This window comes from Limanda limanda, chromosome 13 (assembly GCF_963576545.1).
Source record: "Limanda limanda chromosome 13, fLimLim1.1, whole genome shotgun sequence".
NCBI classification, from domain to species: domain Eukaryota; kingdom Metazoa; phylum Chordata; class Actinopteri; order Pleuronectiformes; family Pleuronectidae; genus Limanda; species Limanda limanda.
This window is the reverse complement of record NC_083648.1, coordinates 25,927,758-25,955,193: the sequence shown is the minus strand read 5'-3', so window position 1 is coordinate 25,955,193 and position 27,436 is coordinate 25,927,758. Positions and strand designations below refer to the sequence as shown.

The window sequence follows — 27,436 nt, the reverse complement described above, 5'->3', positions numbered from 1 at the left end:
CATCATACAGTATAATGACTGATCATAGTTTTTCAAGTCTTGCAAAAGATACATTTTTAAAAGTTGATCAGACAAATATAAAAATATAATATCTCTCCAACTTCTGTCTTTCCTTGGTGCAAGTAGTCCATCAAAATAAATAGGCCTATATAGCAAGCAATACGAAACTGTTATTTATACCTGTTGAGTTGTACACAAGACCTCTCCAGGATAGTCGTAAATTTTGTCATTCACACAAGTCTTTATATGCTCACATTTGAGCCCTAAGAGATCAGTTGTCATTGTTTTCTCTTCTTGCCAATTAATCTGGTCCTCAAAGAGCAAATCAGTATCAACGGGCGTGAGACAGTGTCCTTCAGATTCTACCCAGACAGTGGGCCTGTGCTTCTGACTTCCCTCAGTGCTTCATAAATAATCCATGTGACAACACTAAAGAGATATCAGTTTGTGGAAAGTAGTGATTTGCCAAGACAGAGGTGAGAGCCCAAAAGTTTTGGGGGATTTCCTTAACCCATCAGTTGGCGTCCTTGTCAGTAAACCTCCTCCGATTTTAAGCTTACATGCTCGTTTCACAGGGTGGTGTCATGCATCCATCCAGAGCAATGTGATTTTCTTGTTTCTCTCCACACTGTTCTGCTTCCTCCTCGGCTCCTTCCTCCCCTCCTTCCACAGTTACTAGCTGCTGGGTGCAGTTGAGGGGGCAGGCTTTTGACGAAAGTGGGATAGCACTGCTACTTGAGGTAGTGACAGACCTCTCCATGTGATTCCTTCTCTGTTGGCTTAAGCCTGTGAGCTGCCCTTCACCTTCTAAGCTCCTGGCTGCTGAGCCTTCACCTCCCCCATGGGAGTAGCTTGGACTGACAGATTGCTGGGGCAGAGATGGGGATTGCAGGATCGCCAGCGGAGACTTAACTTCTGTTGCAGAACTTGGAGGTGGAGAAAACCTTGAGATAATGTCATCAGAAAGTAGTTGAGCAAGCTTGGTAAAGCCAGTAGAGGCTGGGGCTGCATTAGGTGTCATCACAGCCATAAGCACGTCATCTTGGGATTCAATGAGGTCAACCTTTAGGGCTCCTGACTTTTGGAGGTTGCTATAGCCTTGCAAGGAGCTGCAGGTACTGTCATAGGTAGCTCCAAAGCTTTCCCCACTCTGTGACACCAAACTCATATCCCCAGCCCCACTTCTTTTGGGGCAAGACACAAACTCATACAAACCCTCTTTGATGATAGTACCTGATTGGCTGCTGTCAGGGCCCCTGTTTACCTCCATGGTGCTTATCTGACTTAGATCCAAAGGTGGGGGGATGCGTTGGTATCTAGCACCAGTTTGACTTCCTTCAGCACTCAACACAAGAGATCTTTTGCCCCCCCTTTCGACTAAAATATCATCGGTTACATTGGATAATTTCCTGATAAGGCTGACATCAGGTGAATTTTGCTGGACTTGTGTGGAGGTCATTGTTTTCATCTCTACTTGCTCCTCTATAATTTTGTCCCGTTGTTCCTGGGTGTTTGCTGTCTTGTTGTAAGTCTCTTCTAGCCTCTTTGCACTGAGGTGTTGAGGGGTAGTTTTGTTAGATGAGAGCTTGGCTCGTTCAGGAGAGCCCTGCTGAGCTACTTCCTGATAATGAGAATGTTGGGACCTAGCTGGACTAGCCCCCTCTGCATTAGTGTAGTGTTTGTGGTAGCTCCAGCGGCTTGGTGAGAGGTGATTATCCACAGGACACTTGCCGTCCTCTCTCTTTTCCACTAACACATCTGTGAGTTCCATACTGCGTGCAAAAGCATCCTTTAGGTTGATAGAGATAATGCTTCCACTGCGTTTGGCTCTTTCAAGGGCTTCCCTCCTCTTGATTGCTTTCTCCTGCCTCTTTTGCTCTCTGTAGAACTCAGAGAAGTTGTTGACAATGATTGGGATAGGAAGGGCAATGACTAACACACCTGCTATACAGCAAAGCCCTCCCACAATCTTACCCAGCAGGGTTTTAGGGTAGATATCTCCATAACCAACAGTGGTCATAGTAATTGTAGCCCACCAGAAGGAGGCGGGGATACTGGTGAATTTGGTGGAATCCTCATCCTTCTCTGCAAAGAACACCAAGCTAGAGAATATCATAATGCCCATGGCTAAGAATAAGATGAGCAGACCTAACTCATTGTAGCTCCTTCGCAGAGTGAAGCCTAAAGACTGAAGCCCTGTTGAGTGCCTGGCTAGCTTCAGTATCCTCAGGATCCTCATAATTCGGAAGATCTGGACCACACGGCGCACATTCTGGAATTGCATCACATTCTTGTTAGACTCAGTTAGGCAGAGGGTCACATAGTAAGGCATTATAGCCAGCAAATCAATGATGTTTAGTGGTGCTTTGATGAAATCCCACTTGTCGGGTGCTGAGAGCAGGCGCAGCATATACTCCATGGTAAACCAGGCAATGCACACAGCCTCCACGTGGGCCAGACTGGGGTTGTCATTGAACTGGCCAAATTCATCTACCACTTGCAGTTCAGGCAATGTGTTGAGAGACAATGAGATGGTGGAAATGATGATAAATAGGATGGAGATCATGGCCAGTACCTGCAAGACAAAGTTAAGATCGAAGGTTACTGTATTGACATATTTATATACTGCATAACACATTTTGTTCTTTCTCCATATCTCTATATCCCTACATAGTCAGATGAAGGGATGCAGAGCCCTGTTGTTAGTTTTGGCCACCCTAGCTTAATGAATGTGTTAACTGTCTGCCTAAAAAAACGTGGCAGTGTATTACACTGCCTACGTTTTTTTTATTCTGCATTTAAATCTAAACTAAGGTTCTAGACTCTAGAACCTTAGTTTATATTTAAATGCCTCCATAACTGTGGGTGGTTTGTCACATTCTCTAGAGGATTAACTCTCATGACTAATGATCTGACTTATCCTTCAATGGAATCATGCAGTTGACCTGTTTGGATTTGAGTAAATTATCTTCCCGACTATTGGATAGTCCCTAGAAGATGAATCTTAATGGTTTTGGTGATCAAATGTATTTACTTCATGCCGCACTTAATGACAATCATACAAAAGGCCATGCTATTCTTTATGAAACATTTGCCATATAAAATATGAGAATGGCTTTAAGTCAGATAGAATTCTTAATGGCCTTTTTCCTGCAAGCATAAGCCCATAGAGGTAATATGCACAGGCATTGTGATTATCCTATTCCATTGTCTGTTTTGACTATATTTGCACTTTATTTAAATAAGGACTTGGAGTCAGGCATTATTGGAAATGCCCATTTATCTAAATGGGTTCCCGAAGATATTTTTGGGTACCGAAAACATTTTTCAAAACACACATGACAAATGCTCTTACTGACTCTTCTCACTGTCAAATAACAACTCTCTCAGTTTAATTATTTTGTGGGGAGCTGGGCCTTCTATGTAACACATTTGTGCAGTATAATGTTGCATTGAAACATAAAGACCAGTCACCATGTTACTTTTTATTTGTAACTTTAGTTTCCTCAAACTCAATAATCTTCAGCCATTTTTCAGACAAAAATATGAATTGATTAAAGGTCCGGACCCGGACACACCCAATCACACCTGGGAATGCCATTTGCATTCTGCCTATATGTGAAAACAAGGCCTACATCTGTACTGTTTTGTAAATTTTCATTCCTTTCGATAAAGTGAAAAAATGGGCTGATGGTGGCAGCCTTATCAGTTTAGCAGAAATTAGCGTTTCGACCAGAGTCACTGAGATACACATTTTAGCAAGAGAAGAGAAAGACTATTCGGTGAGTCAGAGAAAAGAAAGACAAAATAGTTTCACATTGTGTGGTCTAAAAAATTATCCTTCATCTCTCCTGTTCAATGTGGAAACTGAATCAATATCTTTCAAATGTTATTGCATTATAGTGTCACTGATATGGCATTAAGTTGTTGAATAAATACAGATGTTGATACATCTTGTCTATACCTCTGTCAGGGAGGTTATGTTTTTGACTGCATTAGTTTGTTTGTCTTTCTACTAGTTAGCAGGATTATGCAAAATCTACTGGTCAGATTATCACAAAACGAGGTGGAGGGGTATGGGATTTTTTTTCCACTTTTAAACATTGCTGCATTTTTGTTTATTTCACATAGAATAATTATAAGATCTTGATAAAAAAAATCCTTATTTTTTAGGACACTGATATGAGTTTTGAGCTGATCCAAATGAAAATCTGGGTGTAGTGAATTTGAAAGTGGGTTCATAAGGGGACTGTGTTGCACTGAATCATCTCGGTAGTTAGACATTATGATACGGTGGATCTTTGCTTAAAGAAATATTCTCCATCTGGACCTCTATGAATTTCAATAGTATACACCTGCCCTAGAGGGTTGGCCTGACAAATAGATACACTTTTTTCTGTAACTCTTGACTCTTAGGAGCTTTTTTTAAACTTCAGATTCACCAGACAGCCTTGTCTGTGTGACAGACAAATCTTTCACTTATACTCTCTGCTGCAAAGATGTGTCATTGCAGCCAGATGTCGTTCCAAATGTATTTTTCTTGGATCCTACACCACCTATTAAAAACCACCAGTGCTCAGAGTAGACAGGAGAGAATAAAAGTAAAATAAAATACAGAATTACCACAATTATGTTCTGACTGAAGGAAGTTATTGCCTTTTTACATATTAGAACTGCACATGTCATATTTATATATAAAAAAAAGACGATATCCAATGGGCATCTTGTGAGCCACAGGATTTAAAAATAAAAAAGGTCAGCCTATAGTCAGAGCCACTGAATGTTGAAAAGACAAAATCAGAGGACTGTTATGAAGAATAGGGGCTGTTCTCACAAAATGTGATCATGATAAAATAAGCTCTACTAAAACTCTAAATTCTAAATTACAAACTTCTTATAAGTTTTGCTTGTCTAGTAATTTATTATTAACATTAAATTCCTATTACTTCAGATCAGCAATTCTCTATCTTTGTGTACATGGTATGTTCTTCAAACTATATGAAAATGTATTGCTGCTCCAACAGAAATAGAAAACAGATCAGTTCCATACAATTGTGGTAATGGTTACATTATCATTTTGTATAATGAAACCAACCTTACCATGTAAAGTTCCCTGAGATAATGTATGTTGTGTTTTGATACTATACAATTATAACTAAAATTGGATTTAAAATGGCCAACTCGGTTGCCTCTATTCATACTTAATATACATTTGTAGCCCTTACTGTGCAGGCATTACTGTACTGTGCACATTTTTATAGGAAACCCCTTGATTCAATTTTTGCCAATGGGTTAGGCACATGTTTCAGTCAGAGATCTTTGCAGAATACACTTACTGGTTGAGACATCAAAAGTCATGGTCCCCTAGACTGTTGAAAGACATTTGTCACTCACAAGACAAAATGGTATTTTGGTGTCAACTGTTATGTATGGCTCGATGTATTTTGGAGGCAAATACTGGCCTGATCAGTGCCACAGCAAAAAATGAATGTATCACAGTTGGTTACTACGGAGCCCAGGAAGGGACATAGAGAAAAAACATGTACTTTTGCAAGATCTCGCAAAGGTTTTAGGTAAGGGTTTTACATAAATGAAAGACATCTCAAGACAATACTCAGGCACATGCTCTGCACAAAGCAAACTTTGACCTGACAGACCTGGTCCAGGTGCCAGGTGAAGTTCGGTCCTCTTGAGAAGTAAGTCCTTCGTCTAAGACGTCCTGCTTGCCTTAGTGACACTCCTCCGGGATCCTGCTCCTTCAACACCAAGCGCACATCCTCTTACCTCAGGCACAGTCCATGTTCTCTTTTTTAGTGTACATCCACCGGAACCCCTGAATCTGCCTATAGTAGTACTGCAGCTAGCTGCATTTGAAGTCAACCAGGACCACCAGTTCAGAATATGCTTTGCAACAAGCATGTCCCCTTGTGCCGAGTATTCTCAAATCAAATCAAATCAAAGTTTATTGTCACATGCACCAATGACAGCGTCATTGGAGCAGTGAAATTCTTGTGACCTGGCAGGCAACATCTACGCAGTAGACAGGCTTGAGATGTCTTTCATTTATGTGAAACTTACTGCCAAGCACAGATTTTTGATAAGCTCAAAATTAAGATCTATGAACCACTCCATTGTTGTAGTTTCCATGTTACTGAACTGAACCGGAAGTACATTGAAATAGTAAATACAAAAATGTGCCAGATCTTTCAAACCCTTTGGGAGATTTAGTTTTTTTCAAACTATCAATTTGTTTTTCCTTTATAAAGACAGGACAGACAGTCTCAGACTTTTTCGACCCCACTGAGTGTTTTGCTGTTTTGCTTTGTAATTAACACATTCATAAACAGTATGAATATACTAGACGTGGGTAGGTAATTAATCCATAATGGCAGACTTAATAAATTACTATTTATATATGACTCAGTCTGCATTTCTTTAGATTAATCCATGCCTTAGTTCTTTATGAGTCAAGCATTAACTCATGATGATCTTTCCTTTAATTAGACAATAATAAATGCATATTAGCGCACCAGTATTTCACAGATTAATCTCTTTGAACAGGTCTTTTATATGCCTTGGGTTGAACCATATAGACATCTGAAACAAATCTGGTGGATACCTTACTACACTTTGTGTATATTATGTATATATTATATTTATATAATATTATACCAGCAAGATTTGGTCGAAGGGCTAGCAGATATTCAAGCATCAATATTAAATTTGTTGAGTAAAATGTGAACAAAGTGAATACATTTTTGCTCCTTCGTATTTAAGTTCACAGATGATGGAACTGTGACCCTTTCATTGTCCCTTCCCATATTCACTCCCATTCCTGGATTATTATAAACTACAGTCATTTTAGTTTGCCCAGCATGGGTCACTGAAGGGATTCAACACTACTATCTACAGCTCCTGTTTTAAAACGGGCTTAGTGAGGTAGCTGAAGCATGTGCAGTCTGAGTCTTCTCTCTGCAGCCCTTGCTAGGACATTTCAGGATAATTGTAATAGGATTGTGTTGCTATCTATAGAAAGGATAGAAAGAGGTTAGAAGTGGTTACTCATTCTTTCCTCCTCTACCAGGAAGAATAAGGCAACAGTTGGTCCACAAGTAAAGTGTTATATAATTAGAAGAATACATACAAATATAATAACAATAACAATATATTGAATGTCAAAACAGACTGATAAAAACACCTGCATCTGAAAGATGCTTAAAAGAATGACAGCTGAGGGGTTCTATAAAGGTTATCTAAATGGTGAAAGTAAATACATCCTAATTTTGTTAGTATCCATCTGAGTGCATACAGCTGATATCATAAATGTAGTCTGAATTCTGAGTGGTGGTCCGAGTGGTGCTGAGCTTGCACACCTCTTAGGTCAAGTTCTACAGTCACTATTATTGCTGTTTTCAGGTCAGTTTTCATAATGTGAAACATATATCAGCATCAATTTAAACAAAGCAGTTTCTACTGACAAGATGACATATTTATAAAGCTACTGCTTAAATATGTAGTAAGAGTAACAGCAATGCCGCACCTTCTGTATTTTTAACTGACCTGACTTTGAGTGCAGGTGGAAGGAAAACACATGTCCTATGTCCTACATATGTCCTAAGAATTACGACGTATCTACATAATGATACTATGATACAGAGTTCCTGTAACAAGAATCCACTTTGTAACTATGATTAATGATTCATATGGCATAACTTCTCTTTGTGCATAGGGATATACACACCCCTTTCGATTTTATAATAGGCTACCATTAAGTCCAGAGCCACAGGAATCATTAAAGTCTTTTAGTATTTCATTAGAAACATAATCTTTCTTCTGTCTTTAAATTAAATGGCAAATGGTACTACATATTACATATTATGAATTAATAATAATAAAAGATTTTAAGGAAAACATGTTTTTAAATGTTTTTGTTTCTCACGATATTCTTTTGATAATACTAGTTCTATGTTTTATGTCATTTTATGATTATTTCAATGTAAAGAGGGATGTCTTTAATTAAAAAAATGTACAAGGAGCATATTGGCTTAGATGAAAAGTAATGCGAATTATAACCAATTCAATTCACTGAAAGAATTAAAAAAATGAATAAATAAGTGTAGGATAATGTGTCACCCCAAGAAATGAAACTGTGTATCTGTTTTTAAACACTTGTCCCTGTGACAATTCCAGTGAAATCACAAGAGGGAAGGATTGTCTCTGCCATTTCTGACAAGAGATTGTATGGCGTCTCAGAGTCATGTTAAATGTCACTAATCATCATTAGTAATACTCGTCATCCATAAAGTGACTTTGTTCAAAGCCTGGTAAAAAAACTGAGACATAGAGAAAGACAAGAGAGAAGTTATAAACCAACGAGAGACAGGACAGGAAAGTAAAGAGAGCAGGTATATCAAAGTGTGTCCACCCTTCGGCGTCTTAATGGCTTAATGGCTGCCAAATGCTGTGACCTTGGCACCCAGGTCAGATTTAAAGCAGTACTAGGAATACACAAGCTGCTTTGGAACCTGCAGTGCAGGAAGAATTAAAACAGGTTCCCAATTTAAGATTCAGCTGACCAATAACACTTTGAGAACATTTAACATTGATCCACCAGCAAAGAACTCTGAACAATATGACCCAGGTCTAATCTATATTAACATGCCTCTCTGGTGATGCCGTCATGAGTTAACAGATCTGCGCTCATCAGTTTGACACCATAATGTGTCTTCAGTGACCACATGTCATCTCACTTCCCTGCTTTATATGCAAATAGACACAAGCCCAAATAATCTTATTTCTGGCCAGTATGAGAGTGTGTGTGTGTGTGTGTGTGTGTGAGAGAGAGAGAGAGAGAGAGAGAGAGAGAGAGAGAGAGAGAGAGAGAGAGATGGCAAAGGAAGTGCAAACACATGATAGAATGAAAGAGTGTAAGAAGTGACTTGACAGAGAAACTCAAAACCTGATCAATATGTGGAGACGTATTACTGGAATAACAGACACAGGATCTGTTGGACAGCTGCTGTATCTGCAGAGGGCAACACAGTTTGAAACTGCGGCTTTCCCCAGTCATATTGTTTTTATTTGCTCTTAAAGGCTTCCAAGGTTATAATGATATTAACTTATTCTTCCAGTCAACTAATCCACATGTTCTACTTCCATTGCTAACACAAGGAGCATGTTGTTAGTAGTAACACTTACTTTCACATACCCTTATCCCAATGGAAGAGTTAATGTTATTGTGCAGTGTTTTGAGGAGCCAACAGCTTCAACATACCTTGAATCAGCAGTCCTCCCAGCTCTCTGATGTTGCTGTGCAGAGCAGATTTTGGAGGCACAATCTGTTTTTTCCCCAACATGTACTAGACTGCAATATTTCTTAAGTGAACAATCCAGCATTTATTCTAACATAGATTCTCAACCAAGAGTGGACTCAAACATGATGATACCTGCCCCACACTGTTGAAGAGAAAGCAGGTGTATAAGGTGAGGCAATGGAGACCTCTGGGGGAAATCTGGGGATCTGGTGTGCAATGAGGGAGACTTCAAGGATCTGGATGAAACAAATTTGCTCTATTGGGTGGTGACGGTGGTCAGAGTGACAAATACAGTAATTATTCCAAGAGAAGCCTCTGCTGGTCTGCACTAATCTTTATTTGATTGTTCAGTCATCACGTGTGATATCTGTTTCCTTGTCCAAGCTAAGATACCGCAGTGCTGTGTCCCTCGTATTGTGGATCTCCGATGGTGGAATTGATTAAATATGATGCAAAACAATTATTTTCTTTTAGCAGCAGTGTATGGGAATGTTTTGCTAGCTAGACTTAGCAGGGCAGTACAGATGCAATAGGTGTGAGGATCAAACTTATTTAGAATAAAGGAGTCAAGTCAAGTGTGCTCCTGCTCAGCAGAAAAAAACAACTAATTGATGCCGCACTAAAAACGATGGTGAATAAATTCATAGGTTCTGTCATTGTTTGCTTGTTACCTGAAGGTTTGGACCCAGATATTGTCATAACACTTAACAAGAAGATTTGCGTAATATGTGTTATTATTTAACCAGGCACAGCAATTACTACAACTACAATGAACCACAATGATGGCTTCTCCATTGTGAGGCTGTTGGTTTGGTCATTCTTAGGAATTTTTTGTTAATGTGTCACATAAACTATTTAAAAAATATATTTGAAGTTATGTTATTCCAAAGAGGAATCTAAATATGCTGAACGATGGAGGATGGTGCCACTGCCACAGTCAATTCTGTGATTAAGATCTGTTTAATCTCAGGCCAGCAGGAAAAACAAAAAGTAGCATATCTACTGTGCAATGTCTTAACAAGGACACAATACACGGTCAGAGACTGAAACCGCGGATGGTGACTTCAACTTAAATTCACACTTCCCACATTAAAAAAAGTTCAATTGCTATACAGATAAAGACTGAAAATACGGTTGGGTTTCTCTATAAATGTTAAGGTCTCTACATTATTATGTTAGGATTTGGTGCTTAAAATTCAACTGAATCAACTACCTTTTATTTTAGTTCATTCTTTTTTTGCCATTTGTAACCTTGTTTAGATAAGTGCGATACACATTAAGTTATTATTATTATTATTATTTATATTATTATTGATGATGTACTGTAAAGTGCTTTGAATGGTAAAAAGAGATAGATAAACTCTGTCCATTGACCATTCTTATAACAAGATATTTTCCCATTGATAGATACTATCTTGCAATTTATCTATCTACTATCTACTATCTACTATCTATAGTATCTTGCATAGATTGCAAGATACTGATCCCCAAATGGCCCCTAATAGAAAAAGTGCTGCTCATAGATGCACTGTATGAATGCGTGTGCGAATGGGTGAATGGCAATAGACTAGTACTGTAAAGTTCTTTGAGTGGTCATTAGGACTAGAAAATCTTTCTATACATACAGACCATTTACCAATTAACATTATGGATTGTGAAATGATTCACATCATCATCTGAGGACACTTTGCGGAGAGCAGATAAATTGAGGAATATTGCTCAGTTACATGATATAATTCAGTTCTTCTTCATGCTTGGGTTGATGGTGGAGGAGAACCAGTGTTACTGTCATATGCATATGAGAGCGTGCTGTGTGCTTATAACAGGATTAGTCTCCCTGCTCAATAATAGCCACTTTACAACTCTAACGTAAAGACCCAATCCAAGCATCCAAAAATTCAAATGGAACACATAAACAACCCAGAGAGACAGCCTGGCAGCTGGCTGTCTTTCTGGGTTGTTTTGGACGTCTCACAGAGGAACACATAACTAATTTACAGTGGAAAGGATGAACAAGCTACTTTGTATCAGCCTATATCTGCTGGAATGATAAATCAATGTCTTCTGAAGTAGCCTTCAATACCAAAAGGCTATAAGTGATAAGTGAATCCACATCATTTTGTGGCTCCTCCTACAGTAAAGTGTGGACTTGGGGAGCAACTTACCTTCTTACAACACATAAGCAATGACTCATCTAGATTTAGAATGAAAATCAAAAAATAGATGAAGTTTAAACAGCTTATTAACAATATGATATCATGAAGAGGTACTGCTTATATTTGACTGGCAGCTCATGGCTATGCTTCTTATGAAATGTCATTCATTCGGTTTTATGTAGCTTCCCCTTTTATGTTATTTTTCCTGCACCACAGAGCTTGTTGTTTATTGTTACCCGTAAATACAACACAATGTGAGAAAGGATGCACAGGGCTGCATATCTGGATTAAACAAACTGCACAACAGGAAACATAGGCAAACACACACAACACAAACTGTGTCCACAAAAGTACAGCCATGAATTTGATATATTTATATATATATAAAACTTTCTGACTGTGGTCATTTCTAAATGGCCAATCAGATTCTTCCATAGTCTTCCAGCCTATAATGCGGATGCGGTCAAATTTAAAATCCCTTCTCCTCTCTTCCGAGGTCAGCTGTAATTCAGCCATGCGCATATCCCACCTCCACCCCAATCTAATCTGGATCCTCAACTGAACGTGATTGTATTTGGGATCCAGTGTAGTGTTGGCAGCTGATGGGGGATCACGACAATGGGTCCTGATAGTGTCAGTGGATCATGACTATGGATTGTGAATTATGGTGACATCTGATCATGGTGGCGGCTGATCGCAGACCAATTTCAACAAGACTGCTTGATAAACAATATGCATACTCGTATAAAGTCCTCTACCATAACTGACAATAATTCCACAATTCTTATACTTTTCATTATGTTAGAAACTGTTTATCTAATCAAGGTCATAAATACTTGCAAAAATATTTTTCTGATGTCTCCTTTACACGTATTATCTACTGCACTTCTGTTTGTCCTGGGAGAGGGATCCCTCACATGTGGCTCTCACGGAGGTTTCTACATTCAGTTATTTTTTTCTGTTAATAGTGCTTTTTGCTAGATTTACTCTTGTTGAGGGTTAATACTATGTTAAGCCCTTTGAGACCATTATTCATGAATATGGGCCATACAAGCAAATTTGACCGATTTACGCCCCCCACTCACTAGACCCTGGGGGTATTCCTGTACTACATTGTGCTCCACCCCCTCTTAATCCCAATGACGTCACATAGGGTTCAAATACGCTGAAGACTATAACTTTCACATCACTTCCTGTGTGTTAAAAGGTTGAATCAAAGTCTCTCCTGATTGAAATGGATGTTTTTAATAAGTAAAACAACAATAAATTTAAATGTCCTTAACTTTCACTCTCATTTACACATGCACATAATAATAATTATAAAAAACAATTATATTTTTTATTTAAATAGAAATATAAAACACAGATCTGTAAATAAACCTTGTTTTCAACAACCATGCAAAGAAGTAAGAATCTAGTAAACCAACATTAAAAAAAAATGCCTTGTAAGAAAACTTCTGTTTATAAAATGCAGATCATCTTCCTCATCACTGACACAGAGCAGTCCACAGGGTAAAAAAAGAAACAATATTTTAAAAGCATAGAGTCAGAGGTGGAGGGCCAGCTATGGACCAATGATTCACCAAACCCTCTGTGTGTTTGTATGTGTGTTTGTGTGGTTTAATGCCTAATTACTCTAAATCGGTATATGAGAAATACTTACAAGGAATAAAGATCAAAGGTGTCTGGCATAGATATGTTGAAATAATTAATTTGCGTCAAAGTTTGAATCCTACTTTCAGAATTGTCCGGTTAAAATTTTTAGATTATGATTGACCACCCTGACCGACTTGCTGTCTTTCATCTTGTTACTCTCCTGCTCCATCCATATGCAAACCCCACCCCCGCTCAGACAGGTCAAACAGTGGACAGACGATCCAAACCTGCCAACAGTTTGTCTATTTGCAGCAGCAGCAGTCCTGGTAAAAGCTCCAAAGGAGATTAAGCCATACTCCTAAGTCATACTGTGTGTGTGTTGTGCGTGTGTGTGTGTGAGGTGACTACTCAGTTGGACTTAATATTGATATCCAGGGTTAGAAGGAGGACTGAGAAAATGTTCTCAACTGTGTGCATGTGGGTGTGTATCTGTATGAAGTACGGACATTTTGTACAGTGCTCACTTTCTGAACCATCTTCAAAGAGCTTTTAAAAAGTTGGATTAGAATCCAGTTTCAAGTTAAGATTAGGGAAATTTAGATGTTATGGCATTTAGTCTCGAAGAGTTCAGGGAATGCATCATGTCAGTGAGTATCTTGACAAAGTAAGTCAAGTGCAAACAATTGTGTCAGTGTATATGTGTTTGTGTGTGTCTCACTACAATATAAAGAGCAAAGGAAATATGTCAAGAAATATAGTCAAATTCAAAACTAGAACATTACACAGATTGTGAAAAGTATATGACACTAATCTCTATTATTGGAACATTTAATACTATATATTATTCAATAAAACTAAACTATTATAGATTGGTGTCCATCTGGACTCTGAGCTAAAGTTGTGTGTGTGTGTGTGTGTGTGTGTGTGTGTGTGTGTGTGTGTGTGTGTGTGTGTGTGTGTGTGTGTGTGTGTGTGTGTCTTCCAAAGGACCAGGTAATGCTTCTATTCTAATCAGAAGTAGCACTGAGCTGTACACATCACAAGGAAGGGGCCCTCCTATTGGTTAAGAGCTGAGCTGCATCACTGCTGCCAAACACAGCGGATCTCAGCACAGAGCAGCCTAAGCAGCTTCCCTCCTGCTGACACTACACCTACAACATGGTCACATGGACCTGTGAAGGCTGTGAAAAGACATGTTTTAGTCTGGTCCATTTTTATTGTCGCTGTTGTAAACAGCTGAATTGCATATTGAGATGGCGGGGGTGGGGTGAGGTGGGGTCATTTCATGCTTAAGAAAAAATTTCTATAAAAAGGAAAGAGCATCAAAATATGGGTTGTCAACATGGTTCACAGCTGTTCACTGCAGCAGCGAAACAACCAATCACCTACAGTGTCTCCAGAGCCACAAGCTGCTTCTCCTACTCTCAGCATACACACACAAGTGTACAATCAAAGACCACTCTATCAGGCAGGGTCTGCAGTCTTGCACACATCTGACGGCCTCGTCAGCCCTGCCTTGTTTCTCTGCATCAAAGCATACGACATGACAAAAAAACATGGTATGTCTTCAAATACATGGTGGCTGGAAATATTGCCCTTCCAGTATTCCTACTACTTGTTGTCGGCACATCTTTTGATTTGTAGTATCCTTCCAAAATGAGCAACCAAGTTTTTCCAACTGTACCCATACGTGTGCCTCCCCCTTTGTCATCTCAATTATATTCCTCTCAAATGTTATGAAGAGCACAAATGCTGAATTTATGTCTTGGACATGGCTGACAACATATCTGGTGGGGCCTTGAACTGTTTTGATGATATAAGCAGCAATACGTCTACCCTGTTGTTGAAGTGAAGAACTTCAACATCCTCTTCTTATTCACATTAGAAGAGGATGTCTCATTATCAGTGTCCTCCTCAACATTCTCCTCAAAATCGGACATAATCTCCTCTATGTCACTCTCAATGGGAAATGGCTGTGACAAAACTTCATTGGCAGAAAAGATTTTCTTAGATATTATACAACCAAACCTATATACATACATATATCAGTGTAATACCAACAACCCTAAATGACAGACGCTATCTATGATAACGTTCTGTACTTGACATGAACTTAGATGTTCGATTTTGGTCCATGTCCCATTTCTTCTTTTGCTACTGCAGCTTCCCCTGAAACCCCAACCTCATCCCAATGTGCAATACTTTGGTATTTTGGCTGCACAAAGTCACGTGTTCTATGACAGATTACACTTGTGTCACACAGATATCTTTCTTCCATGTTGGGTATACATATGTTGATTCAGCCATTACAGCCCAGATCTGTGTGCGCTTTAACCACAACACACATGCTTGTGTTTCATCTGGAAGTAACAAGCCTGCACTGATCTACATTATTAGATATAACCCATTCAGTATCACTGTAATTATCTTGAAGACCTTCTTGTTATTTCAGCGCAAGCTGATCAAGTAATCTTTGCATCTCTCCTGAATTTGAGGAGGATATTAAGATTCCATTATCACACAATGAAAATGCTGCTTTACCCAAATTACCAAAAAATGTGAATATCAAGAGTTTGATCCGAAGTGAGCATTTCCACTGAAACCTGTTCACTGTGTTTTTAGATCATCCAGAGTAACACGGACACCTCCTCTGGTTGAATGGTAATTTTTCAATTTGTGATATCTGAATTGCATTCGTGTCCTCACAATGGGGTTAAGGCGACAATGTTAGAGACAGACACTTGAAAACATGATAAAACAGATAAAACCCAGCCTGTCCAAATGCATAAATACTACTATAGAAAAGTTTGGTGAATTAACTCTTTAAACACAAAGCCCTTTTCACTGGTGAGGACTATAATACAGTCAGACGGTGCTAACATGACAGAGTGCAGGATGGCGCACTTAAGGAAGACAGACAGCTCTCTAATGTCCCCTGATACATTAATCTACAGGAAGCTGCTAATCACAAAGCAGGAGTTCAATGGGTGTCCCAGACTCACTTTGAAGAATAACTGGGGCTGAAGACAATTATTGAGTATTACACAGTGAGTTCAACAGAGAGCAAATAATAAACTCCTTCTTATTGGTGGGAATTCATCAAGTTTGTGTTGTATTGGAACTTGGACATGCATTTAATTCAATCACAGTTATAAAGAACCCTAATTATTCCTGCCACTGCGTCATCTTTTGTCCAATGATGAAATGCATACAAAGGTTTACTTTGTGAACCTACAGAATACAACTGAAATGATGATGTATTATTGCATTAAAATGTATTAAAAATGTTGTTAAAAGTTAACTTAATACAAGTTCTCCTCATGACATGACTTGGTTCCTGCTTCCTCATTTCTGTTATTATGCTGAGAAATGGTGGATGATTTAGTTTAGCAGTTAAATGAAGGGTCTAACAAGAGACAGTTAAAAAAAAGGTTTTGTCATATCTTGTAGGTGTGTAGGCTATGAATGACCACATATAAAAATGGTATTACTGTTGGTTCGAGTTGAGCTGAGGAGTCTGGCTTTATCCATTTGACCCCATATTTCACATTTTCTTTGTACCATCAAAATAAACGAAAAACCTTGAAAAGAAATAGTTCAAATCAATTATATTTGTTTGACATCTGGATTCAACATCCACCCTATTGGAATTCCTTTTATTATTTGTATTTTTATTATAAAGCCAATTTAGAGCGCTTAATTATGCTCAAAAACTCATGAAACCTATAGAAAATTCAAAAGTAATGAAAAAGTGATCGTTTCCCCGATCTCAATGAAAATCAGTTTCGGGCGGTCCATGCCCTGTCGTTGCCACCGGAATATTACTGTTTTCACAAGCTAAAGAAGACTAACCTACTAATTTTGATGTGTGCCATGAGGGACTGGCACAATTATTCAGTTGAACCCTAAAATGATTTCAATCTCAGCCTCTGGGCTTCAGTCATCAAGTAGTGTGGACAGCTATTGTTACCTTTGCAGCCACAGATGAGCTTGGTTTCTCCAGCAGATCCCAGAGCTTCTGTCTTTTGTCGGGCCAACAGCCATGCTCCTCCTCTTCCCCATCATTCTCCCTTAGCGCATCTGCCTCCCTCCTCAGCTCCTCATTCATCTGCTCCTTTTTCTGGTGGTACCGTGCCTGGCAGCAGGACTCGAGGTAGATTTCATCAATACCCCAGTAGTCCAGCTCTTGGCCAAAGGAAAGGGCACACATCTCCTCCATCATGTGCAGCTTCCCTGTTCGGTAGAAGTTCAAGATGGAGGAGAAGGCCACAGGGTGCCGGTCGAAAAAGTACTCGTTCTCATTGAGGCTGTAGTCATCACAAATCTCCAGCAATGACTCATGGGTGTTACAGTCTCTCAGTCGTCCCAGACGGGTTCTGGGCAACCGGTCTAGCGTTCGCCATAGGACTTCATGTGTGAGGCCTCCAACATTGAGCCTGACCCGTCGGGAGCGGGCCTTGATCCGAATGATGTCTATCGGCTCAGGTGGGAGCACAGGGGGTGCGTTGGGTCGGAGGTTTGCTTTGGATGTGCCATAACCTCTGTCTGTCATGTCTGCTGTGTGGGTGTTGTCGTCTTACTAGGGATGTCGAGTGTGTGAAGGTCTGTCACTTGTACAATGATGGTAAGGTGGTGGTTGTTCCAGAAAAGGTTGTGCAGGCCCACCAAACTTGCTTTGCTCAGACCACTAAGCTCTTGGTTAGATCCATGCCTGGAAAAACAAAACGTAAAATATGATGCATGTTTGACCAGAGTAAACTATAAACCCATCAGCTGCAACATTTAAACCAATTGCTGGTTCTAATGTTGTGTCTGATTGATATATTGTCAATTAAACATCTCAGTGTCACTATGGCTTAAATCACTGGGTTAAATTAATCATGCATCCAGGTTTGATCAGCCCGTGGTGGTCTTGCCTTAGAAGAGGGTGTCGTGTGATTAAAAGGCATGAAACACCTGTTGACGCTAAGGTACACAAATTAAGATAGGTCCCTAACATCTACTGGTGGTTGGAAACATAACTCAAATGTACAAGGGATTTTCACCATCTTTTCCTGTGTTCTAAAATAAAATGAGGGGTTCTGTGCTAAGGAGTTCTGTGCTACATTGTTTATGTTTTGCATGTGCAACATATGAACACAAAACTTTTTATTTGTTTGTCTGTATAACAGTAGATAATGCAGTGAGTGGTCAAGCAATGGTCAACACTTCACAGTAAACTATGTTGGTTTAGTCAGTGTCAGAGACTCACACAATGTCTGAGTATTTCCGTTGGAGCCACACTGAAGCCACATTATGGATATAGGTGAGGTAGACAGTCCCGTTTAACTCTGGAGAACACATCAATACCCAGGAAAATCTGTAATTTGAATCCTCTGAACATGATGAGGTTATGATGAATACCACTTTTAATAAATGAAATCCAAAAGGAAGCCTTACTCCAGTGGATCCATAAAGGCTTATGCTGTCGTTTGAAGTCCTCTGACAGTGGGACCTTTATCTGATTGTGTAATGGAGTTCCATAAAATCCCAGTAGTGGCATTAGGCATCGTCTCCCCTGGCTCAAGTCTGCCTTAGTTAATTATAGACTGTCTATCTCCTCCTGGGACACTCATAGGACACACGGCTACGTCAGGAACCAAGCTGGTACGTCACCGTTAAAAAAAATCCTATCCAGTTCTTTCTTTCTAAAATAAATAACATTTCATTTAATTTATTTAGACAAATCAACTAAGTGCACAGTTTATATCAGAGGTAATATTAAACCAAGGATGACTTATTTACCATTAATAGTTTTGTAACAGATTAACAAGGGTGTAACAGTTTACATAGCTGACAGATTTTCTTTATTAAACCAGACCAAATCAGTTAATATCTGTTGAATGATGGACATAGAATCCAGAATTAGAGTCTAACGGGACAGCGTTCATTTCTAATTCATGTCAAGAGATTAAAAGGACTCAGGCTTAACCCATGATTAGTCCACAGTAAGTCTAACAGCTACAAGGTGGGCTGGGTAGAAAGTGGATATAAAGTATATGTGGACCAATAGAAAACATGCTCAGGTCTGTTTTACTGTCTCTAGCCCATCACCACAATTCCACCAGTATGTTAAGTAAAATAATGTACAGGTAGCTCACCTCTATGCAAACTGCAGAAATTTTGGGAACGCCGAACTCTTGTACTTCCAGGAGGTCCCACCATAGCACTCGCTAGGTTATTTCAGCTGCTTCACCTCCCCTTCAACCGCTGATTCATGAAGCCCCTCGATAGCACTCAGACCACTGGAGATCCACATTTTGGTAATAAGCTAAATCTAACAGCGCAGGAGAAGAAATGTCCCAGGATGTACCTCAGCAATGAGCGCCATGAGGAGACACACACACAGTGAGCACAGCGAGAGAAGTGTGAACCGGCTGTGGCCTGGAGGAATAAAGAGAGTGAGGGAGAGATGTGGGGGAGGGGAGGGGGTGAGAGAGAGAGAGAGAGAGAGAGAGAGAGAGAGAGAGAGAGAGAGAGAGAGAGAGAGAGAGAGAGAGAGAGAGAGAGTGGATCGGAGTTCAGCACCAAGGACAGCTCCACATTTGTCTCCACCTGGATTCCTCTTTTCTTTAACTTGGCAGAGACCATGGATACTCGTGACCTATGCGCTCAGCCACGTCCATTTCATGCACTTAGGAGCATAAACTGATCATTACATTTCTCCTCCAGACAATATTACTGATGCATCTGCAAAAGTTTGTTTTAACTTTATTGTAATATGTGTCACATAGAGCCAGTATTTGTCCTGATTGAAATGGTTCTCAGCCTATGACAGTACGCTTTAGATCCCTTAAATGATGGAGGGGTGGCTGAGAGGTTGAGATTCCTCCAATCAAGGAGCCAGAGTATCATAAAAGAAGCCAGGAAATATCATTACATTAACAGAGAACATTAATAGAATGATAATATTTAGATTTGTGAAATTGCATTCTTTGCAGTAGGGAGAGGTGGTGAAATTTATGGAATAGCCTCCGTATTTAAAAATGAGGCAGGCAAATATACTTCAATATTCGGAAGATAAATGATGATAACTGTTGATGCAGTAAGTTGAAAATTACCATTTAAATTTATCAAACCAAAAAGTTTCTGTTTAGAAATCATTGTGCATTGATGACATTGAGAACGATTTCTTATTCAGGACCCCTGGTGGCAGCAGAGCCCAAAACAAAAAATAAGTTCAACTCGCCTTTTTAAATAACTTTATTTTTTTTGTCACAGAGAAATATTCTATACATATACAAAAAATGTGGAAATCAAACATGGTAGAAAGTCCTCATGATCAATAAAAGACAAAAAAACACATTACAATTCATAAGGTAATTCAATGCCAGGGTTTAAGTGTTTTGTTTTATGCTAAATTATTACATTTTTTAAAGTTCAGTAATCTTTTTGAGCACCATCTGTACATCAGGCCATCGTTGTTTTTTGAAGTGTGCGACAGCTTTGAGTATTTATGCAAAGTAAACTTTCATGACGCAACGAAACCCAAGTTGAGTTGTGAGAGTTGAGTAACAGATGTTACCATGTTGAACATATTTAATTTCAAAACACATGGTGTACTTGAATGCAAGCTAAAGTGTTGCACACATTCATCTCTCGTGTTCCTAACTCTGGGGTCTCAGATGAGGTCATGTTACACAGATGATGTGATTCAAAATAGCTGTTTACCTGTTAGCACTGCAGCTCAGTGACTTTAATTCAGTCACAATTGTTTTATTGATTTGTTTTGTGTAAAATCATGAACAATCATGTTAATTTCAGAAAGTGAAGTGAAATTGAACTGTGAGCACTGACAATTTGGTTATAAACCAATGCAAGTTGAAGGTCAGACTATAGATTGTTGGTGAATTCACTTACTAAGTATCTAACAGAGCAGCGAGCAGCTATGATGTCAGTGTCCTGAAAACAGGCTGAAACTCAGATTCATTGGTTTACAAAGTACACAAAATTCCTTCTGTATTCATATATCATTTATAGACTGCTTTCCATTATTTGTGCATCATAATGCAGCTTTAACATTAAGACTCAACATCAACAGGTGTACATGCATAATTAAATAAACAAAAAACCACAATGGAATTATAACATATAAAATTGCATAACTCATCCTACCAGCATTGTATTTTTTAATAAAAAATAATTATTACTAAGAAAAGGGTTAGACAAGCAGTAAACACAGACAGGAGAGATGCTTCAATTATTTACTTGATCCACTGTGGAAAACCAAATTCAACTTTTTTTATACATTAAGATGAAAAAACAAAGTTGTGTTTCTGAACACAGCATGTGTGCTGTTGGCAGACAGACAGACGCCAATGGAGTGCATACACAAAGTACTGGAAGGGGGAAGGGGCTGGTCATATAAGCCATTTTCAGACATGAACTCTGGAGGATGTCTGTAGAATTGGGTCTGGACTTTCTTCGGAGGTTGCATTTCACACATAAACAACGCAGCTAAGATTCTTGGCTCAGACGTGTTCACAACAACACACAAATCTCCCGAGTGTTCAGGTGAGGGGTGTGCAGCAGGCAGAGGCAGGATGTAACAGACTCATTCCGCTCCAGAGATCTTGTGTATTTATTTACAGCACATCAACACCAGCCCTCATCACCAAAAATTATCTTGACATCTTAGATGGTGACGTCCTATTGTATGGCACCACTTTTTCATCCACAGGTTTTTCTTTCTTATTTCTGCTTCTGTCGCGTGATCAACACACCCACTTACTTGTAGTGAATGAGGCGGGGGGTCTCCTGCTGTGTTCTCACATCAGCTCCTTTGGACATTCTGCTGAGTTTTTACAAGGGGACTGGCCTGAGAAACTTCTCGCCTCATTCTGTCATTTGCATTCTCAAATACAGCCCCTCCGAAGAATGTCCGGATGTTTTCGGGAGCTCAGTGCATGTCTGAAAGCAGCTATACAGTACAACAGAACAATACTGTGGTCCCAAACACTAAAACAATAACACCACCCTGAGCTAAAATATAATGACAGCTCCAATTCATAAATGCATTAACAAAATGCATAGAAAGGTCTGCATCCAAATCCTCTGATCTGAATTGTTATTAACAAAGGAGAGTCAGCAGGGAGAGGACATGAGGGGAAATAAACACAACCTAAATATGTACATCCAAACAATAGTAGAGCACTATCATTACATTGTTTTGTTGCTTTTTTTCCTCCAGTTGAAGCTCAAGTTTATTGGTAAGTTTGTGCTGAGGTAACACTTCTGCAGCAGAGGATGTTAGGGTCTTTACTTGTGTTCCAGTCGCAGTGGCTGCTCCATACCATTAATGGTTAATGACCGCAAGTGCCCGTCCTCCTCCACCTCCACCCGCTCCTGACCATTCTCCACAATTCTGTAGGAGGAAGAAACCACAAGAAGCAAAGGCTAAGGAAGAGGAGAGGAAGTACATAGAGGTTTAAACCAGACTTAGGTGATAAAATGACACATTGGAACCAAATGGAGATCGCAGCTTAGATGAAACTTAACTCAAACACTGGCTTCATTCATCTAATAAAAAGGTCTTTACTTCACTGAGCAAATTTCCCATAATAAATCTATTTAAACACGTATAACTCTTTAAAACCCCTACAAGCTTTTAACTGGTTATTGCGGCCTCTTTATGACCTACAACAGCAAATGAGACAATCAGGGATAAAATTTGCATTTTCTATACACTACTCTCAATATATGTGGTCGGGATGAATTACCCACAAGGTCAAAGCAACGATTTACGGCATGCTGGAAATTTTTTGGCAGGGACAGGAAACAGAAGCGGGGGAAATGACTAGCTGAATGCTAGGCTAAAGGCTAACCCGTACAGACCACCCTCCCAGGTCTGTTCCTCGCCAACTCCAGGTCAAGATGAATGAGATACGAATGAGAATTATGATACAATTCGTCATCACTAGGCCATCTTAAAACGGCTGTGTGCAAAGGTGTGGATTGATATTCCAGCCAACTTTAAGCCCCTTAAAATTGACTTGGTATTGTCTGAGGCAGGATGTTCCATTTACCCACATAGTTATCCTTATGTATGCATTTCTCATACCTGTGTACATTTAGTCCACAGAGGTGCCACAATCAGCCACAATGCTTGGATGGTTATTTCATTTCGTCTCCAGAAGGAGTGCTGGACCCACATCCCAAAGAAACAAAAAACCCAGAACTACTAATACACACCACGAAGGTTGGCTATCAATTGGGTTGTTTCCAAATTCCATATTCGATACTTTTGAAACGGTTAAGATGCCTGAACGGTGCCAGAACTAATACTTTCTTTAAAAAGAGCACAAAAGGATCATCAACAATAAGGACAGGTTTTTTTTAAATTGCTATGTTAAAAGTTGCTAATTGGAAGTTGAAATTTTATATATTAACTGTCAACAGTTTAAAATATATTTAACTTACATGTAAAAGTAAAATGTAAACGATTAACAAATTTACAGTAATTAAACACTAAATAACTGTTTGAGTGCTATCACATTAAGATACTATACTATTTCCCCCACTGGCAGGGCCGGGGACACCCACACTGTCAGGTGAGGTGCTTGGCATGGGGTCATGCAGGAAGTCAAACATGATGCATCTCCTGATTTCAAATGTATCTTTGCGCCACAAGGTGACAAATTAAGTTTGTCGTGTTCCTCCTTGTACATAGGATTCTCAAAAATTTGCTGCACTTCCTGGTATCAGAATCCTTTCACATGGAATACAACCAGACTTTCAATCATTTAGCTGTGGGAATTTTGTAACAGTTGTTCAGGGTCTATCTACCTTTTAGTAGTGATCTTCCTGCCATTGATGATCTTGGAGGAAGTGGACACAGAGCGGAAGTTGCCCATCCCTCCTCCACCTCCTCCTCCCCCAAAGGATGTGGAGGAAAAAGAGGTGAAGCCTCCACCTCCCAGACTGCCCATTGGTGACATGTGACCCATGTGACCCATATGACCCATGGTGCCCATGGTGCCCATGGTGCCAAAAGAACCAAAGCCTGAGGTGAAAAGGAAAAAGAATAAGACTCATTCAAACAAATGACAGTGATTTGTGACAATGTGTTCATTCCTGAGCTTTAAGTAATGAAAATCCTTCAGTTAATTTTCTCTTTTCACTGGTGCACATCTTACCCGGGTCAAAATGTGAAAAGCCAGCACCAAAGGGTGGAAAACCAACAAAGCCTCCAAAAAATGAGCCACCTGTCCTATGGCGATTTGCCCGACTTTGGTGCTGCCGGCTGCTGCCAAAAAAAGGATCCTCACTGAAAGGATCTGCACCTGAAAGAACATGGAGGAAAATAAAGGAGTTTATGCTTCCTCAAAACTGCATTTTCACGAAAACAGATTTAGTGATGACAGTTGGAACAACTGACCAAAAAAGTTGGCAAATGGGTCCCTGCCACCGAAGAATTCCCTGAAGACATCTTCTGGGTTGCGGAATGTGAATTGATCATGGAAATGATCTCCATTGTGGAAGTGACCCCCTGAAACATCATGTTTAAGAAAACTCATGTAAATCGTGGAAATCTGGATCCAGCCCGCAAAATAACTGAAGAAATTCAATTCTGCTTTTAGGTCCAGGAAAAAACAGAAATGCTTTGGTTATTGGTTAGTTTTATGCAAGGTTATTAAACAGAGACTTTACCTCTTCCTCCATTATTCCCCGTCAGTCCCTCTTTGCCATATTGATCATATATGCTCCTCTTGTTTACTGGAAGAGGAAAGTGAAACATCTCCAAGTATTAATAGCAAAAATCAAATTCAACAAATAATTCAGAACCAGTAGGATCCCTGAAGAGGAAAGGGAATTGGGTGCTTCATTAGAACTGCTCTACTGCCCTCAGAAGGATGCTATTAGCTTTACTCCATTAACTTTGCAGTGTGTCCCCTGGTATCTGTTGTTCATTTGCAGACTTGTACAGACACTTGTTTTACGAACCATCTGACAAGACTTCGTAAGCCTCTGACAGCTCCTTGAACTTCTTTTCAGCGTCCTCCTTGTTCTCTGGGTTTTTATCAGGGTGCCATCTCAGGGCCAACTTCCTGTACCTTCACACGGACAGAAGGAAGACAATGGCCATGAAATAACACATGACTGAAAAAGATAAATACTGTACTCAGGAATGTCTCATTTGCTTTCTTTATCTCCTTGTACTGTTTTCTTGTTTTTACATCTTATTATTGTTAAATGTTGTTTCTCTAATCAATGTTGTAAATATTGGTACTGTGTAGAGGTGTTCAGCTAAGTCTATTGCACCTCTGTCCGTCCTGAAAGAGGGATCCCTCACATGTGACTCTATCTGGGGTTTCTACAGGGTTTCCCCCCCCCCTGTTAATATAGTTTTTTGGTAGTTTTTCCTCACCCTTGTTGAGGTTCAAGGACAGAAGATGTAACACCTTGTTAAGCCGTATGTAACATATTGTGACTTGTGAACATGGGCTACACAAATAAATCTTGATTGAAATGTATGATATCAAACCTTTTAATTCTACTGACATTTTTGTGTTTTTCTTTTAAAGATCCTAATGTTTGTCATCATAGTAAACCTGTTTTAAATTCTATATACCAACTGCTTCAGCTGTAGCTAAAAAACTGCAGGCTTTATATTAAAGGACACAGAGCAGCATGCACTCCAGCATTACTGTGCGTTACTTTATCTCAGTCAGTAGGTGAATCTTTAATATGGCTAGGGATCAATCAGTGAGTTGTAAAAAGAAGAGCAGCCACATCCACACTCATGTTTAAAGTAATAATAGATGACCCAGTGAGTCCAGTCTGTTCTGCTCTTAGAGATGGAGGATAGAGCATAGAGAGGTATGAGCACAGAGAAGAGGCAAGGAGAGGAGATGAGGGTAAATGACAAAGACAGATGAGACAAAAATAAAATCTCCAATCAGAGACATCTGAATGGGACCCATATTGAGCTAATATTACAGGATTCAATGTGTGCTCAACTGTTCCAGAGCGCCACACCTGAGATATCTTTATCAACTCACGCTTTCTTTATGTCATCCGCAGACGCTTCCCTCCGTACTCCTAACACCTGGTAGTATTCCACCATGATGAGGGGATGAAAGGAGAAACCTGAAAACAAAGAAGCCTGTTGACAAATATTACACATACAGTTGCCTTAAATGGCTTCCGAATGCCAACACAGCACTGATGCGACTGTCAGTGCTAAACCACTGGTAAGTGTCCTGGGTCCTGTAACACTGTGTCAACCAGATGTGACCATATTTCCATTGTGATGACTCATTTAACCTATATACAGTATACCATGAAAATAACATGCTCTCCTTGTGTGACTTTGCCCTGGGTATTCCAACTTCCTGCCACAGTCTAGAGACATGCAGGTTACCTGGAGACTATAAAAACCCTGTAGATGACTGTGAGCGTGAATAGTTGTCTCTATCAGCCCAATGATACGCCGGTTACCTGTCCCCCACCTCTCATTCAATGTCACTTGGGACTGGCTCCATCCCCCCCAACAACCCTCAAAGGATTTGCTGTGATGCATGTGCTACGAAAAGGAAAATTATCAGAACAGCAAATACATATTTTCAGTATTACAAAAGCGTGACAGCTAAGACGTCATGAAATGCTGCTTACAGCATTCACATCTATTTTCTGCAGGAACCTTTTGTTATTCGAGGAGGTCTACAGCAGCTTTTCTAGGTGAGGAGGCTCCACACTGATCGGTTGTGCCAAAAACGATAATGGCACCGATGTGCAGCTATGAAAAGGTGTCTTTGTCCTGATTTGACTCTACTTCAATCAACTGAAATCGTCAACGTTTCAAACGTATGATTCACCTATCATGAAACCACAACTGACGGACTTAAACACCGACCTCTGCTTTCAAACCTCCGAGTGGAGCTTGCTTGTTTACCTGTGACCCTGAATGGTTGCTACTGAATGGCTAACGCTGGTGAATAGAAAGAGCCACGAAGTGCATGGTTACCTGGGGTTTATCAACAGCATAGCGTCGAATTACATTTTATTCAGCTATTCCAATTGGAGAAAATAAGCACATGCAAACCCTTTTGTTCGTAGCGCTGTCTGCTGATATTAGCGAATCACACACACGCTGGTTAGAGCGTTAGCTTAGCAGTAAACATCATTAGCCACATTAGCTGTGCTATCAAATACTTACCCAATTAGAGTGTAGTTGTCTGTGACCTCAGCAGAAATATAGGAAAGAGACACGGGGTGTTACATCTGGTAAGACACGAGCTAAACAGGTTTATTCATGGTGGGCAGTGAATAGTCCTCAAATCACATCTATGGATCAGACGATGCGTTGTTTCTCAATTCTTCTTTCCTCTC

General features: G+C 39.7%; 2 protein-coding genes across 2 annotated transcripts; both read right to left on the bottom strand.

The window, feature by feature from the left end:
- Nucleotides 1-556: 556 nt before the first annotated feature.
- Nucleotides 557-17,618, bottom strand: LOC133018515 (potassium voltage-gated channel subfamily B member 2-like). The gene is made up of 2 exons (XM_061084888.1): nt 17,037-17,618; nt 557-2,575 (listed from the first exon to the last, which is right to left on the bottom strand). Exons 1-2 carry the CDS (start codon nt 17,616-17,618, stop codon nt 557-559), a joined length of 2,601 nt encoding a protein of 866 aa, XP_060940871.1.
- A 2,675-nt stretch (nt 17,619-20,293) lies between these two features.
- Nucleotides 20,294-27,436, bottom strand: dnajb6a (DnaJ heat shock protein family (Hsp40) member B6a). Its single transcript, XM_061083986.1, has 8 exons — nt 27,264-27,436; nt 26,107-26,194; nt 25,049-25,158; nt 24,755-24,820; nt 24,483-24,593; nt 24,241-24,387; nt 23,891-24,107; nt 20,294-22,469 (listed from the first exon to the last, which is right to left on the bottom strand). The coding sequence occupies exons 2-8, from the start codon at nt 26,169-26,171 to the stop codon at nt 22,364-22,366; spliced, it is 822 nt and encodes a 273-aa protein (XP_060939969.1). The 5' UTR covers nt 26,172-26,194; nt 27,264-27,436; the 3' UTR covers nt 20,294-22,363.